This window comes from Oncorhynchus mykiss, chromosome 22 (assembly GCF_057628025.1).
Source record: "Oncorhynchus mykiss isolate SJ-2025 chromosome 22, ASM5762802v1, whole genome shotgun sequence".
NCBI classification, from domain to species: domain Eukaryota; kingdom Metazoa; phylum Chordata; class Actinopteri; order Salmoniformes; family Salmonidae; genus Oncorhynchus; species Oncorhynchus mykiss.
Window position 1 is genome coordinate 48,232,138 of NC_143043.1, and position 15,762 is coordinate 48,247,899.

General features: G+C 41.3%; 1 protein-coding gene across 2 annotated transcripts in view; it reads left to right on the forward strand.

The window, feature by feature from the left end:
- Nucleotides 1–15,762, forward strand: part of LOC110501901 (glypican-6) — a 161,780-nt gene that overhangs the window by 72,304 nt on the left and 73,714 nt on the right. Inside the window, exon 5 of one of the 2 annotated variants that reach the window (XM_090216246.1) lies at nt 5,958–6,395. The exons of the other annotated variant lie outside the window; for it this stretch is intronic. Within the exon in view, the coding sequence (XP_090072372.1) occupies nt 5,958–5,965 (8 nt within the window). The 3' untranslated portion in view covers nt 5,966–6,395. Of the gene's footprint in view, nt 1–5,957; nt 6,396–15,762 lie in introns of those variants that run through there. 2 annotated transcript variants of the gene reach the window in all.

Sequence of the window (15,762 nt, forward strand, 5' to 3'; positions counted from 1 at the left end):
TTTCCAACAATTGTTTACAGACAGATTATTTCACTTATAATTCACTGTATCACAATTCCAATGTGTTAGAAGTTTACATACACTAAGTTGACATCATTTGAGTCAATTGGAGGAGGACCTGTGGATGTATTTCAAGGCCTACCTTCAAACTCAGAGCCTCTTTGCTTGACATCATGGGAAAATCAAAAGAAATCAGCCAAGAGCTCAGCAAAAACAAATGTAGACCTCCACAAGTCTGGTTCATCCTTGTGAGCAATTTCCAAATGCCTGAAGGTACCACATTCATCTGTACAAACAATAGTACGCAAGTATAAACACCATGGGACCATGCAGCCGCCATACTGCTCAGGAAGGAGACGCGTTCTGTCGCCTAGAGATGAACGAACTTTGGTGCGAAAAGTGTAAATCAATCCCAGAACAACAGCAAAGGACCTTGTGAAGATGCTGGAGGAAACGGGTACAAAAGTATCTCTATCCACAGTAAAACGAGTCCTATATCGACATAACCTGAAAGGCCGCTCAGCAAGGATGAAGCCACTGCTACAAAACCGCCATAAAAAAGCCAGACTACGGTTTGCAACTGCACATGGGGACAAAGATCGTACTTTTTGGAGAAATGTCCTCTGGTCTGATGAAACAAAAATTGAACTATTTGGCCATAATGACCATCGTTGTGTTTGGAGAAAAAAGGGAGAGGCTTGCAAGCCGAAGAACACCATCCCAACCGTGACGCACGGGGGTGGCAGCATCATGTTGTGGGGGTGCTTTGCTGCAGGAGGGTCTGGTGCACTTCACAAAATAGATGGCATCATTAGGGAGGAAAAATTGTGTGGATATATTGCAGCAACATCTCAAGACATCAGTGAGGAAGTTAAAACTTGGTCGGAAATGGGTCTTCCAAATGGACAATGACCCCAAGCATACTTCCAAAGTGGCTTAAGGACAACAAAGTCAAGGTATTGGAGTTTGTATATGTAAACTTCTGACCCACTGGGAATGTGATGAAAGAAATAAATGGCGAAATAAATCATTCTCTCTACTATTATTCTGACATTTCCCATTCTTAAAATAAAGTGGTGATCCTAACTGTTCTAACACAGGGAATTTTTACTAGGATTAAATGTCAGGAATTGTGAAAAACTGAGTTTAAATGTATTTGGCTAAGGCGTATGTAAACTTCTGACTTCAACTGTACATACTGTATGAAGTGAGTACAGCAAGTGCACCTCTGTTTGTGTGGATTGACCATTTCAGGTTGTCATTGCGTCGAGGATCTTGAATCTTTTCACCGTCTCAACTGGATGGGGGCATGCTCGCTCTAAAGTTCATCAGCTCCTTGGTTTTGTTGAAGGAGAGGTTATTTTCCTGGCACCACTCCGCCAGGGCCCTCACATCCTCCCTATAGGCTGTCTCGTCGTTGTTGGTAATCAGGCCTACCTCTGTTGAATCGACTGCAAACTTTATGATTGAGTTGGAGACGTGTGTGGCCACTCAGTAATGGGTGAACAGGGAGTACAGGAGGGGGCTGAGCAGGCGCCCGTGTTGAGGATCAGCTTAGCGGAGGTGCAATTGTTAGAGTAGACGAACATCCACAGGTAGCCTAGTTTCTTTGAAGTGATTTACTTGACAAGAAGATGAAAACATCATGACTGATTGTGTTCATGCCAAATTAAAAGTTAATAATTAAAAAAATACTGTTAAATGAAATGTTTAGCTAGTAACGTTAGCATATCAAAGGGCTTAGATAAAGCTTGGCAGATGCACTGTAAACCATTAGTATGTTGAGCACAAGAGGCTGGCTCATAATAGCTGGAATGGAGTATACATGGAAACTGTGATTCATACTGGGATCACATTCCAGCCATTGCTATCCACCCGTCCTGACCCATTTGTTTTGATAATTTTTTTTCTTTTATTTAACTAGGCAAGTCAGTTAAGAACAAATTCTTATTTTCAATGACGGCCTAGGAACAGTGGGTTATCTGCCTGTTCAGGGGCAGCTCGGGGGTCAGCTCGGGGGTTTGAACTTGCAACCTTCCGGTTACTGGTCCAACGCTCTAAGCACTAGGCAATCCTGCCGCCCCAATTAAGGCGCCACCAGACGGCTGTGGTTGAGTGGCACTACAAATCAGTTCAGTTATGTGGTTTTGCATGTGTTAATGTAATAATAATAATTGATTGGATTTATATAGCACTTTTCTTCCAACTGAGGTACTCAAAGCGCTTTACATAGTAGGGGGAAACTCACCTCACCCACCACCAACATGTAGCACCCACCTGGGTGATGCACGGTGACCATTTTTGTACCAGAGCATTGACCACACATCAGCTATCAGGTGGAGAGGTGAGGAGAGATATATGGCTATTAAGGAGTTCGTAGCCAACCCCCACGGCCAACCCAACCCAAATGATATACCCCTGCGGGAACCTGCTTTCAGTAATTTATTTATGCAAAGAAAATGTTGTTTGTTTTATTTGTCTGTCAGTTGGTAAGACTAGCAAGTTTGCACTTTCTCTTTTCTTGCCTTGGGCGGGAAACAAATGGGCCAAGCGAATGACAAATGACTGAGTTATTTCACGTAGAACAAAATGTCAAATATTCAGTGAACCTAGTAGAATTCACTGCTTAAATAAGCACGGCTTAATTTCAGCATTTCAAACTATTAAGAAAAGGGCTGAGTGGGAAAGGTGCTGTACCTTTTAAAGATTGATTGAACCCACTGTGACTATTAAAACCCACCCAAACCAGAAACCGTGGATAGATGGAAGCATTCGCGCTAATCTAAAAGCGCAAACCATCGCATTTAACCATGGCAACGTGACTGGGAATATGGTTGAATACAAAACAGTGTAGTTATTCCCTCCGTAAGGCAATCAAACAGGCAAAACGTCACAGAGACAAAGTGGAGTCGCAATTCAACAGCTCAGACACGAGAGATTGATTAATCGTAAAGGTCATGATGCAGTTATCACACACATAACATATTAGACACCAAAACATTTCCAGACTAAAGCCAGTGGTTAAAACGTATCAGATTAAACATTACAGCATTGAAGATCATTTTCAGAGGCTTTTATCTATGCCACCTGTCTGCACATCGAACATATGCCTACCGCTGTTTTAACATGAATCAGACAGTAGAAATGACAAATGTTTAAATGTGCTAATCTGTCGGCTGAATTCAAGCAAAATGGTTAAAGGCGTTTTTCTTAATCATGTAATTAAAATAGAAGCAATACATCATGGATTATATTGGTTCCACTGAGTGGACAGTGTCAAATCCATTTGTTCCCATTGCAGGAGAAATCCATGCTGACCCCTGCATGAAAAAACAACAAGAATGGCTCAGTCTATGAATGATGGAAACAGGAGGCAGACATCCTTTATTTAAGCTGCGTTATGAATTATGGCATGCATGTGAATCATTTCACTCCAGGGGTTTTACAAAAAACTTTGTTCATATTGTACGCCAGTAAGAACATGCACTCTTCTATTCTCCACCCGGCACAGCCAGAAGAAGGTCTGGCAACCCCTCAAAGCCTGGTTCCTCTCTAGGTTTCTTCTTAGGTTCCTGCCTTTCTATTGAGTTTTTCCTAGCCACCGTACTTCCACATCAGCGTTGCATGCTCTTTGGGGTTTTAGGCTGGGTTTCTGTATAAGCACTTTGTGACATCTGCTGATGTAAAATGGGCTTTATAATTACATTTGATTTGATCCAGTAATAGAAAAACTGAGTAGTCATGTGAAGTAAGATTAGATGAGATTATATATGTATATTTTTTTGTTGATAGGATGAAATATCTGAAGCATTGAGGAAGCTAACTGATGAACATCTGTCAGTCCACACCTTATTACTCCTCACTGAACATATGCTGCGTTCACCAACCAAAGTTTTAGTACAGAGTGCAAATTACGGGGGGCACAAGGGTGGTCTCAGACCCCCTGAATGAGACGTGAGTCCCCCTAAATCCAAGAAGGGAAAACTTGGGGGGAGGAGGGGGGGGGGGGTCTTTAAATAATGCTAATTTAACTAACCCCTAAATTAAACGAACACCCCCACCTCTGTCATGACTTAATCTTGTTTTTCCCCATGCGGCTGTAAACGTGAATGTTTACCCCTCTCATATGAATATAAAAGTACAATTTCAGCGTATTAAAGTTACCTTAAAACAAAAACCATCAATATCTCATTATACTGTACAAGTCATTATATGAGGCAAATGCAAAATTGTGACTGAAGTTGATAATGTTGATAATTCCCCTGGTGAGTTAATCAGCTTCTTGCTGCATGCATCCTGCCTGGACGGTGGCTCAGAGCAGCCAAGGTGGGGAATAACACCCTGTCTTAAAGGTACAGAGAGTGTCACGCGTGACCTCCAGAGGTAGCGTTCTACATGTAAGGAAAACGCCAGCTTACATTACAGTTACGTCTCTCTCGATACCTCTTGAGAATCTCTCAAAATTCTCCTTAAATCTCGTCAATGAGAATATACTCTCAGTTTGTGTAATGGCTGGTTATAATTCCATAGACTCAGTTTGTGTAATGGCTGGTTATAATTCCATAGACTCAGTTTGTGTAATGGCTGGTTATAATTCCATAGACTCAGTTTGTGTAATGGCTGGTTATAATTCCATAGACTCAGTTTGTGTAATGGCTGGTTATAATTCCATAGACTCAGTTTGTGTAATGGCTGGTTATAATTACATAGACTCAGTTTGTGTAATGGCTGGTTATAATTCCATAGACTCAGTTTGTGTAATGGCTGGTTATAATTCCATAGACTCAGTTTGTGTAATGGCTGGTTATAATTCCATAGACTCAGTTTGTGTAATGGCTGGTTATAATTCCATAGACTCAGTTTGTGTAATGGCTGGTTATAATTCCATAGACTCAGTTTGTGTAATGGCTGGTTATAATTCCATAGACTCAGTTTGTGTAATGGCTGGTTATAATTCCATAGACTCAGTTTGTGTACTGGCTGGTTATAATTCCATAGACTCAGTTTGTGTAATGGCTGGTTATAATTCCATAGACTCAGTTTGTGTAATGGCTGGTTATAATTACATAGACTCAGTTTGTGTACTGGCTGGTTATAATTCCATAGACTCAGTTTGTGTAATGGCTGGTTATAATTCCATAGACTCAGTTTGTGTAATGGCTGGTTATAATTCCATAGACTCAGTTTGTGTAATGGCTGGTTATAATTCCATAGACTCAGTTTGTGTACTGGCTGGTTATAATTCCATAGACTCAGTTTGTGTAATGGCTGGTTATAATTACATAGACTCAGTTTGTGTAATGGCTGGTTATAATTCCATAGACTCAGTTTGTGTAATGGCTGGTTATAATTACATAGACTCAGTTTGTGTAATGGCTGGTTATAATTCCATAGACTCAGTTTGTGTAATGGCTGGTTATAATTCCATAGACTCAGTTTGTGTAATGGCTGGTTATAATTCCATAGACTCAGTTTGTGTAATGGCTGGTTATAATTCCATAGACTCAGTTTGTGTAATGGCTGGTTATAATTCCATAGACTCAGTTTGTGTAATGGCTGGTTATAATTCCATAGACTCAGTTTGTGTAATGGCTGGTTATAATTCCATAGACTCAGTTTGTGTAATGGCTGGTTATAATTCCATAGACTCAGTTTGTGTAATGGCTGGTTATAATTCCATAGACTCAGTTTGTGTTCTGGCTGGTTATAATTACATGTCTTTGAGGTGCCTTTGAATTTTTGTATAGGGAATTGTCCTTTTCATTTGAATAATGTTTTGAAATGCCAAATTTTGTAAAAAACTTTTTTTTTTTAAGAGGTTTTTGTTGGGCTGTCCTAGAGAATTGATGTCTCGATCAGCCTATGTCGTTGGAACATCCGTCACCTGCTGTGGTGATGAATGTGGCCCTCTCTATTTTACACCCCACGTGACATTATCATTTTTTTTGTGTTGACAGGTGGTTGAAACCGATGGATAGTAAGCGATTTTCCTTCCTGCTCGACTACTGCAGTGCACACAACAAGACCACCCATTGTCCTTGACTCACAGTTTTCTCTTCAATTATTTGGCTTCGTTGTGATATTGACTAGTGTTGTTCTCTCTGGAGGCCGTATGTCACCACACTGATTTTTATTTGCTAATTTATTTTTAATTTGTGTGATTTGTTTCACCGGGGTAACCGGAGACAGCCACAACCTCACTATTCATGACATTTCTAACCAACAACATTTCCTGTCCTTTGTGGAGATGTCCTCATGAATAAAATATAGCAGAGGAAGGGAAGAAACTCCCAGCAGCACACCACTGAAGGACTGGCTGAGAATTAGACCTCACAAACTGGCTAAAAGATTTTCCTCTTCTGCAAAGGCACTGCACTAAAGGGAATTGAAATAGTGAATATATTGTTGATTAATTGTGTGTCCTTTCCTTACATTTGTTTAAACATTGATCTAATTAATTGCCTCAACACCACAGCAGCTAATGAAGTCCGTCAGTAGGGACCTAATGCAACAGGGTTTTATTAAAGGTCAGGCACAGTCAAACTCGCGTTATTCATCATGTCATGTGTGGAGGATGCCAGGTGAAAGTACAATCAATAACGTCTGAAAAATGACAACTGTTGGCTCATCTATAAAACCCAGTGTGAAAACGCCTCGGTCAAATGAACGAGTTCAGGGGGAGCAGCCTATTGGTCGAACGAGTCACGTCACCAGTTCATAAATGTGCATACACCAATGGGAATCCTTCTTTGCCCTGAATCACAGGTCTCCCTCCGAATAGGGGTTGGCTCACCATCATCCATGCCGAGAATGCTGCCGAGCAAAACAAACTTCTATCTAGCCAGTAGCGGTGCGTGGGTAAAATCACTAGGGTAGCCAAGCCCCCCCTTAAAAATAATAAAAAGCCATATTACAACCTGTGTTGTGATAATTGCGTTGTTTGCCCTACATCCTCTTAATTCAAATGCCTTGCCACCGTGATATATAGGCCTGAGGCTGACACAATAAGAAGACACAGTGACAGAATATTTTCAACCACACCTGTGTTTCATCACAAAACCAGATAACAGCCTCTGTACGGTGAAGTCCACAAAGCATTTTGCATGTAACAAACAGTTGCCTGACCTACAGCATGGTCGAGTAAGTTAATGTTTCCAACATTTTCAGACCGCTAAACAACTATTGATTTAGAACCACAGAGAGTTACCTCAAGTCACAAAGAAAATAGGAACTGCCTCCACTATTCCAGCACCATTTCAACTTCAACTTCCATTATGGATCATATTTCATACATTCTGCTCTCAAATCAAACAGCCTCTCTGATAGTCAAAGATGAGAGAGAGGTTTCATTTTCTCAAATTCAGGTGAATTTTTATCGGGAAACAATATTATGGGTGACGTTTTTTGTCACTCTAAGACTATTTATCTGGGAAATAGGATGACTGTGCATTCCCTTTAAGCTTCATATGTCTCTGTCTGGAAATAGGATGACTGTCCCTTTAAGCTTCATATGTCTCTGTCTGGAAATAGGATGACTGTGCATTCCCTTTAAGCTTCATATGTCTCTATCTGGAAATAGGATGACTGTCCCTTTTAACTTCATATGTCTCTGTCTGGAAATAAGATGACTGTGCATTCCCTTTAAGCTTCATATGTCTCTGTCTGGAAATAGGATGACTGTGCCTTTAGGCTTCATATATCTCTGTCTGGAAATAGGATGACTGTGCATTCCCTTTAAGCTTCATATGTCTCTGTCTGGAAATAGGATGACTGTCCCTTTAAGCCTCATATGTCTCTGTCTGGGAAATAGGATGACTGTGCCTTTAGGCTTCATATGTCTCTGTCTGGAAATAGGATGACTGTGCCTTTAGGCTTCATATGTCTCTGTCTGGAAATAGGATGACTGTGCCTTCCCTTTTAACTTCATATGTCTCTGTCTGGAAATAGGATGACTGTGCCTTCCCTTTTAACTTCATATGTCTCTGTCTGGAAATAGGATGACTGTGCCTTTTAGGCTTCATATGTCTCTGTCTGGGAAATAGGATGACTGTCCCTTTAAGCTTCATTTGTCTCTGTCTGGGAAATAGGATGACTGTGCCTTTAGGCTTCATATGTCTCTGTCTGGAAATAGGATGACTGTGCCTTTAGGCTTCATATGTCTCTGTCTGGAAATAGGATGACTGTGCCTTTAGGCTTCATATGTCTCTGTCTGGGAAATAGGATGACTGTGCCTTCCCTTTAAGCTTCATATGTCTCTGTCTGGAAATAGGATGACTGTGCCTATGACTGTGCCTTTAGGCTTCATATGTCTCTGTCTGGAAATAGGATGACTGTGCCTTTAGGCTTCATATGTCTCTGTCTGGAAATAGGATGACTGTGCCTTTAGGCTTCATATGTCTCTGTCTGGAAATAGGATGACTGTGCCTTTAGGCTTCATATGTCTCTGTCGCTCAGAGAAATATCAATCTTGGTGTTCACCATTTGACTCTTGTTTTCACAAATGTAACCTTGAGTCACGTATAATTTGAGATGGATCTGAATGAAAGACAAAAGCACCAGATGCAGAATATGAAGCAACACTCGGCAGTACTAAATGGATAATTATGATGGTTGTAATTGTCTTTGTATCTGGCAGACAATGACTTTTTGACAGAAGAAGTGAATCTTCCCTATCTGGATTCTCTGCTTTGTTCACTCCGCAGCGTGTCTAAGTCTTAGCTTGACTGCTTAGAAGAAAGGCAGATAAATGACATGCAATTTGATAATGTATCTAATAATAAACAGATGAAGGTGCAATCAGGGGGAGGGAGGGATGGGGAGGGAGGGAGGGAGGAATGGGGGGAGGGAGGGAGGGATGGGGGGGGGTGGGGAGGGAGGGATGAATGGATGGGATGGGGGAGGGAGGGATGGGGGAGGGATGGGGAGGGGGGGAGGGAGGGATGGAGGGGTGTGTGTGTGTGTGATTTAGCAAGGTCTTTTTCCAATGCTATTCCACCCCACCACTGGAACCTCTGCTAAATGGATTTATAATGGATGTTTGCTCTTGGACAAATTTTTGTGGCCGGTTTCACCACACAGGGACACAGGGTTAAGCAAATACAAATAAGTCATCTTATATCCTTTGTGATATGTGACCACAGTTGATAGAATCCTGGAATCCATTCATGTCCCTAGGTGTGGGGAAAGGTAAGGGTTGAATAGTCAAAGCTGTTAGAAGAAATGGCAATGAGCCCTTCCTTGCTGGAACATTATCCCAAATACATTAAGAATATATTCCTGATGGACTGTAGGCTGAGCCTTTGAAAAATGTATTTACCTAATCTGTCACCAGATTGAAGGCAGACCAGAAACATTTGTTTTTTAATAAAGACGTAGTGAAAACAGTAGTTGTGAGCCTGTTACTCAAATATTACCATAATTCACCTGAAATAAATTACTTTTTCACCATCATTTTGAACAAAAATGTGAACTTTTGTAGGAGAGTTGCTGAATATGTGTATATATACAGTGCCACTCAAAGGTTGGACACACCTACTTCCAGGGTATTTCTTTATTTGTACTATTTTCTACATTGTAGAATAATAATGAAGACATTAAAACTATGAAATAACACATATAGAATAATTTGGGTCAAGGGTCTACAGTCAATCACGGACTATAAAAGGAAAACCAGCCCCGTCGCGGACCAGGATTTCTTGCTCCCAGACAGACTAAACAACTGCGTTGCTCGCTTTGAGGACAATACAGTGCCACTGACACGGCCCGCTACCAAAACCTGCGGGCTCTCCTTCACTGCAGCCGACGTGAGCAAAACATTTAAATGTGTCAACCCTCGCAAGGCTGCAGGCCCAGACGGCATCCCCAGCCGCGTCCTCAGAGCATGTACAGACTAGCTGGCTGGTGTGTTTACGGACATATTCAATCAATCCTTATCCCAGTCTGCTGTCCTCACATGCTTCAAGAGGGCCACCATTGTTCCTGTTCCCAGGAAGGCTTAGGTAACTGAGCTAAATGACGACCGCCCCGTAGCACTCACTTCCGTCATCATGAAGTGCTTTGAGAGACTAGTCAAGGACCATATCACCTCCACCCTACCTGACACCCTAGACTCACTCCAATTTGCTTACCGCCCCAATAGGTCCACAGCCGATGCAATCACACTGCACACTGCCCTAACCCATCTGGACAAGAGGAATACCTATGTGAGAATGCTGTTCATCTACTACAGCTCAGCATTTAACACCATAGTACCTTCCAAACTCGTCATCAAGCTTGTGACCCTGGGTCTCGACCCCGTCCTGTTCAACTGGGTCCTGGACTTCTTGACGGGCCGCCCGCAGGTGGTGAGGGTAGGTAACAACATCTCCATCCCACTGATCCTCAACACTGGGGCCCCACAAGGGTGCGTTCTCAGCCCTCTCCTGTACTCCTTGTTCACCCACAACTGCGTGGCCATGCACACCTCAAACTCAATCATCAAGTTTGCAGACGACACTACAGTGGTAGGTTTGATTACCAACAACGACGAGACGGCCTACAGGGAGGAGGTGAGGGCCCTCGGAGTGTGGTGTCAGGAAAATAATCTCACACCCAACGTCAACAATACCAAGGAGGTGATCGTGGACTTCAGGAAACAGCAGAGGGAGCACCCACCTATCCACATCGACAGTAGTTGAGAGGTTGGAAAGTTTTAGGTTTCTCGGCGTACACATCACGGACAAACTGAAATGGTCCACCCACACAGACAGCGTAGTGAAGAAGGTGCAGCAGCGCCTCTTCAACCTCAGGAGGCTGAAGAAATTCAGCTTGTCACCAAAAACACTCACAACCTTTTACAGATGCACAATCGAGAGCATCCTGTCGGGCTGTATCACCACCTGGTACGGCAACTGCTCCGCCCACAACCGTAAGGCTCTCCAGAGGGTAGTGAAGTCTGCACAACGCATCACCGGGGGCAAACTACCTGCCCTCCAGGACACCTACACCACCCTATGTCACAGGAAGGCCAAAAAGATCATGGGAATTGTTAGCTAGATTACTCGTTGGATATTACTGCATTGTCGGAACTAGTAGCACAAGCATTTTGCTACACTCGCATTAACATCTGCTAACCATGTGTATGTGACAAATAACATTTGATTTGATTTGAATTAACATGTGCCTTGTTTAAAGTTTATTTTGTGGAAATTCTTTTGAGCCTATCTGTAGTTTTTTTTAAAACATTTTATTTAACCTTTATTTAACTTGGCAAGTCAGTTTAGTGCTGACATGCAACTACACATAGACAATAACCCACAAAACCAAAATGTAAAATGGCAACCTAAATAGGATCCCCAATCAGAGACAACGATAAACAGCTGTCTCTGATTGGGAACCAATTCAGGCCACCATAGACCTACATTTACCTAGACACTACCAAAACCCCATAGACAAGACAAAAACACACATACCACCCTCGTCACACCCTGACCTAACCAAAATAATAAAGATAACTAAGGTCAGGGCGTGACAATATTATGGCAAGAACAGCTCAAATAAGCAAAGAGAAACGACAGTCCAACATCACTATAAGACATGAAGTTCAGTCAATCCGGAAAAGAACTTTTAACGTTTCTTCAAGTGCAGTTGCAAAAATCATCAAGCTCTATGATGAAACTGGCTCTCGTGAGGACCGCAACAGGAAAGGAAAACCTAGAGTTACCTTTGCTGCAGAGGAGAAGTTCATTAGAGTTAACTGCACCTCAGATTGCAGCCCAAATAAATGTTTCACAGAGTTCAAGTAACAGACACATCTCAACATCAACTGATCAGAGGAGATTATGTGAATCAGGCCTTCATGGTCGAATTGCTGCAATGAAACCACTACTAAAGGACCAATAAGAAGAAGAGACTTGCTTGGGCCAAGAAACTCTAGCAATGGACATTAGACCGTTGAAATCTGTTCTTTGTTCTGATGAGAGATTTTTGGTTCCAACCGCTGTGTCTTTGTGAGCGCAGAGTGGGTGAATGGATGATCTCTGCATGTGTGGTTCCCACCGTGAATCATGGAGAAGGTGGTATGGGGGGTGCTTGCTGGTGACACTGTCAGTGATTTATTTAAAATTCTAGGTACACCTAACCAGCATGGCTACCGCATAATTCTGCAGCGATTCGCCATCCCATCTGGTTTGCTCTTAGTGGGACTATTATTTGTTTTTCAACAGTGCTGCATCAGATGACCTGGCCTCCACAATTACCTGACCTCAACCCAATTGAGATGGTTTGGATGAGTTGGACCGCAGAGTGAAGGAAACGCAGCCAACAAGTGCTCAGCATATGTGGGAACTCCTTCAAGACTGTTGGAAAAGTATTCCAGGTGAAGCTGGTTGAGAGAATGTCAAGAGTGTGCAAAGCTGTCATCAAGGCAAAGGATCGCTACTTTGAAGAATCTGAAATGTAAAATATATTTTGATTTGTTTAACACTTTTCTGGTTACTACACGATTCCATGTGTGTTATTATACATAGTTTTGATGTCTTTAGTTTTGCATGGGAACGCAACTCAAGGGCAGAATAACTATTATTCTACAATGTAGAAAATAGTACAAATAAAGAAAAATCCTTGAATGAGTAGGTGTGTCCACACTTTTGACTGGTACTAATATATATATATATATATATATATATGGAAGCTCTTTTGCAAATCTTCAAAATCTCTTTCTATATAGAGAGATCAATGGGTGTCATAATGCCGTGTGCCTGCTGTAGTCATTGCGTCTGAAAAAAACTTTTCATTGCATTGGTCACATTCCTTCTCTGATTTCAGAGCAGTCCAGCTGGTGGGACTGGGTGTAGATTATGTTGGGTTTTGTGGTCATCATGTGTTCCCAAACATGTGGTTTTACGAGGAGAAAATGGATGTTGACTGGAAACAAGGATTTCCTCAACATATTTGTGGACAAAATTATTGAAACAACCCTGTCAGCTTGCATTAAATATCTGTGGACAGATGCTTTGATCAAAAGACAATCCCCATGACATCCCTCACCCCATTAGTAACAGGATCCATTGGAGAATGCCTCACTATTGGGTTCTGCTGCAGAGTTTCATTAGGCTTAGCTGCTCTGTGCATTCACAGGTACCCCAGAGAGCATACTGGTTTCCTATAGCAAAACTATGCCTATTGTCAGCTATTGTACAAGTGATAATCACATGTTGGATCTTAAGAAAAATCTGATTAATGCATGCAGCATTTCCCTGTTTTGTATAAGTTCCGCAGTCATGTGAGCACATCCTAATCTACTAGTGTAATGTTTGGAAGTATACATTGCTGTTCTGTGTTGATGAGGGCGATACACGCCTACTGTTGAATTCAGAAGTTTACATACACTTAGGTTGGAGTCAATTAAACTTGTTTCTCAACCACTCCACAAATGTCTTGTTAACAAGTCAGTTAGGACATCTACTTTGTGCACAATACAAATACACAAAAAACACAATACACAAGTCATTTTTCCAACAATTGTTTACAGACAGATTATTTAACTTCACTGTATCACAATTCCAGTCAGAAGTTTACATACACTAAGTTGACTGTACCTTTAAACAGCTTGGAAAATTCCAGAAAATGATGTCATGGCTTCATAAGCTTCCAATAGTCTAATTGGCATAATTTGAGCCAATTGTAGGTGTACCTGTGGATGTATTTCAAGGCCTACCTTCAAACTCAGTGCATCTTTGCTTGACATCATGGGAAAATCAAAAGAAATCAGCCAAGACCTCAGAAAACAATGGGAGCAATTTGGGAGCAATTTCCAAATGCCTGAAGGTACCACATTCATCTGTACAAACAATAGAACGCAAGTATAAACACCATGGGACCACGCAGCCGTCATACAGTTCAGGAAGGAGACACATTCTGTCTCCTAGAGATGAACGTACTTTGTTGAGAAAAGTTCAAATCAATCCCAGAACAACAGCAATGAACCTTGTGAAGATGCTGGAGGAAACAGGTACAAAAGTATCTATGTCCACAGTAAAATTAGTCCTTTATCCTAGAACACCATCCCAACGGTGCTTTGCTGCAGGAGGGACTGGTGCACTTCACAAATAGATGGCATCAAAATGTATTTAAGACATCAGTCAGAAAGTTAAAGCTTGGTCGCAAATGGGTCTTCCAAATGGACAATGGCCTCAAGCATACTTCTAAAGTTGTGTCAAAGGACAACAAAGTCAAGGTATTGGTGTGCCCATCACAAAGCCCTGACCTCAATACTATAGAAAATGTGTGGGCAGAACGGAAAAAGTGTGTGTGAGCAAGGAAGCCTACACACCTGACTCAGTTACACTAGCTCTGTCAGGAGAAATGGGCCAAAATTCACCCAACTTATTGTGGGAAGCTTGTGGATGGCTACCCGAAACGTTTGACCCAAGTTAAAGAATTTAAAGGCAATTCTACCAAATACTAATTGAATGTGATGAAAGAAATAAAAACGTATATAAATAATTTGCTCTACTATTATTCTGACATTCTTAAAATAATGTGGTGATCCTAACTGACCTAAGACAGGGAATTTTTACTAGGATTAGGTGTCAGGAATTGTGAAAAACTGAGTTCAAATGTATTTGGCTATGCAAACTTCTGACTTCAACTGTACGTAGGACTATATTTAAGAACTACATAAAAATAATAGCACAACTCAAAAGGTATAATCAGTTTCTACATAATAATTTTATTCTATTGATCCGTTATCAGATAAAACTAACCTCACATAAATTGTGCGTAAATGCTAGAAAAGTTGGTGAAATGCCAATGACTTTGTTCCTAATTTACAATGGCACTATTTCAATAGTGTAGTTTCAATATTATACTTTTTAAAAACTTTTACCCTTTTCTCCCCAATTTTTGTGATATCCAATTGGTAGTTACAGTATTGTCCCATCGCTGCAACTCCCACACAGTCTCGGGAGAGGTGAAGGTCGAGAGCCATGCGTCCTCCGAAACACGACCCTGCCAAGCCGCACTGCTTCTTGACACACTGCTCGCTTAACCCGGAAACCAGCACCAATGTGTCGGAGGAAACACCATGCACCAACTGGCTGCCGTTGGTTCTGGCTCTGTTTTTACGTCCATTGCGAATGACAATAGTTCCTCAACGTAGCCTATTCGAAAAATCTTTACAGCTCGCTCCTTTCGATAACCACTCTGCATGAAAGTGGAAAAAAATGTCATGCTCTGATCCCGTGGGAATGTCATAAAATAGGCCTACTTGATTACTTCTTATCCTTTGTGAAAATAGCCTACGGCTGTGTCTTTCCAGAGCTCACTGGCAGAGAAACTCTGAGGCTCCAGAATATTTGATACAATGTTGCAAGTTTTCTAGCACAATCAAGTTAATATTTGATACAATGTTGCAAGTTTGCTAGCACAACCAAGTGATAAAATGTTGCAAGTTTGCTAGCACAGCCAAGTTAATAGTCGATACAATGTAGCAAGTTTGCTAGCACAACCAAGTTAAAAGTTGATACAATGTTTCAAGTTCCTTGAAGACAGGCATATGATTTATAGGTTTATTTTTATTAGGATATTTTCTACCTGTGGGCTGCAATATTTTAATTTGTTGGCTTTATGTAGGCTATTTTTACATATTGGCAATGGCAATAGAAGTTACTTTTTAGGTTTGTGTTTTCATTTAGATAGAATTTTGATTGACCTCATGATTTTGAGATACTGTATGAAGACTATATTATAAATAATATTGAAACTGTTCCACGAAAATGTGCA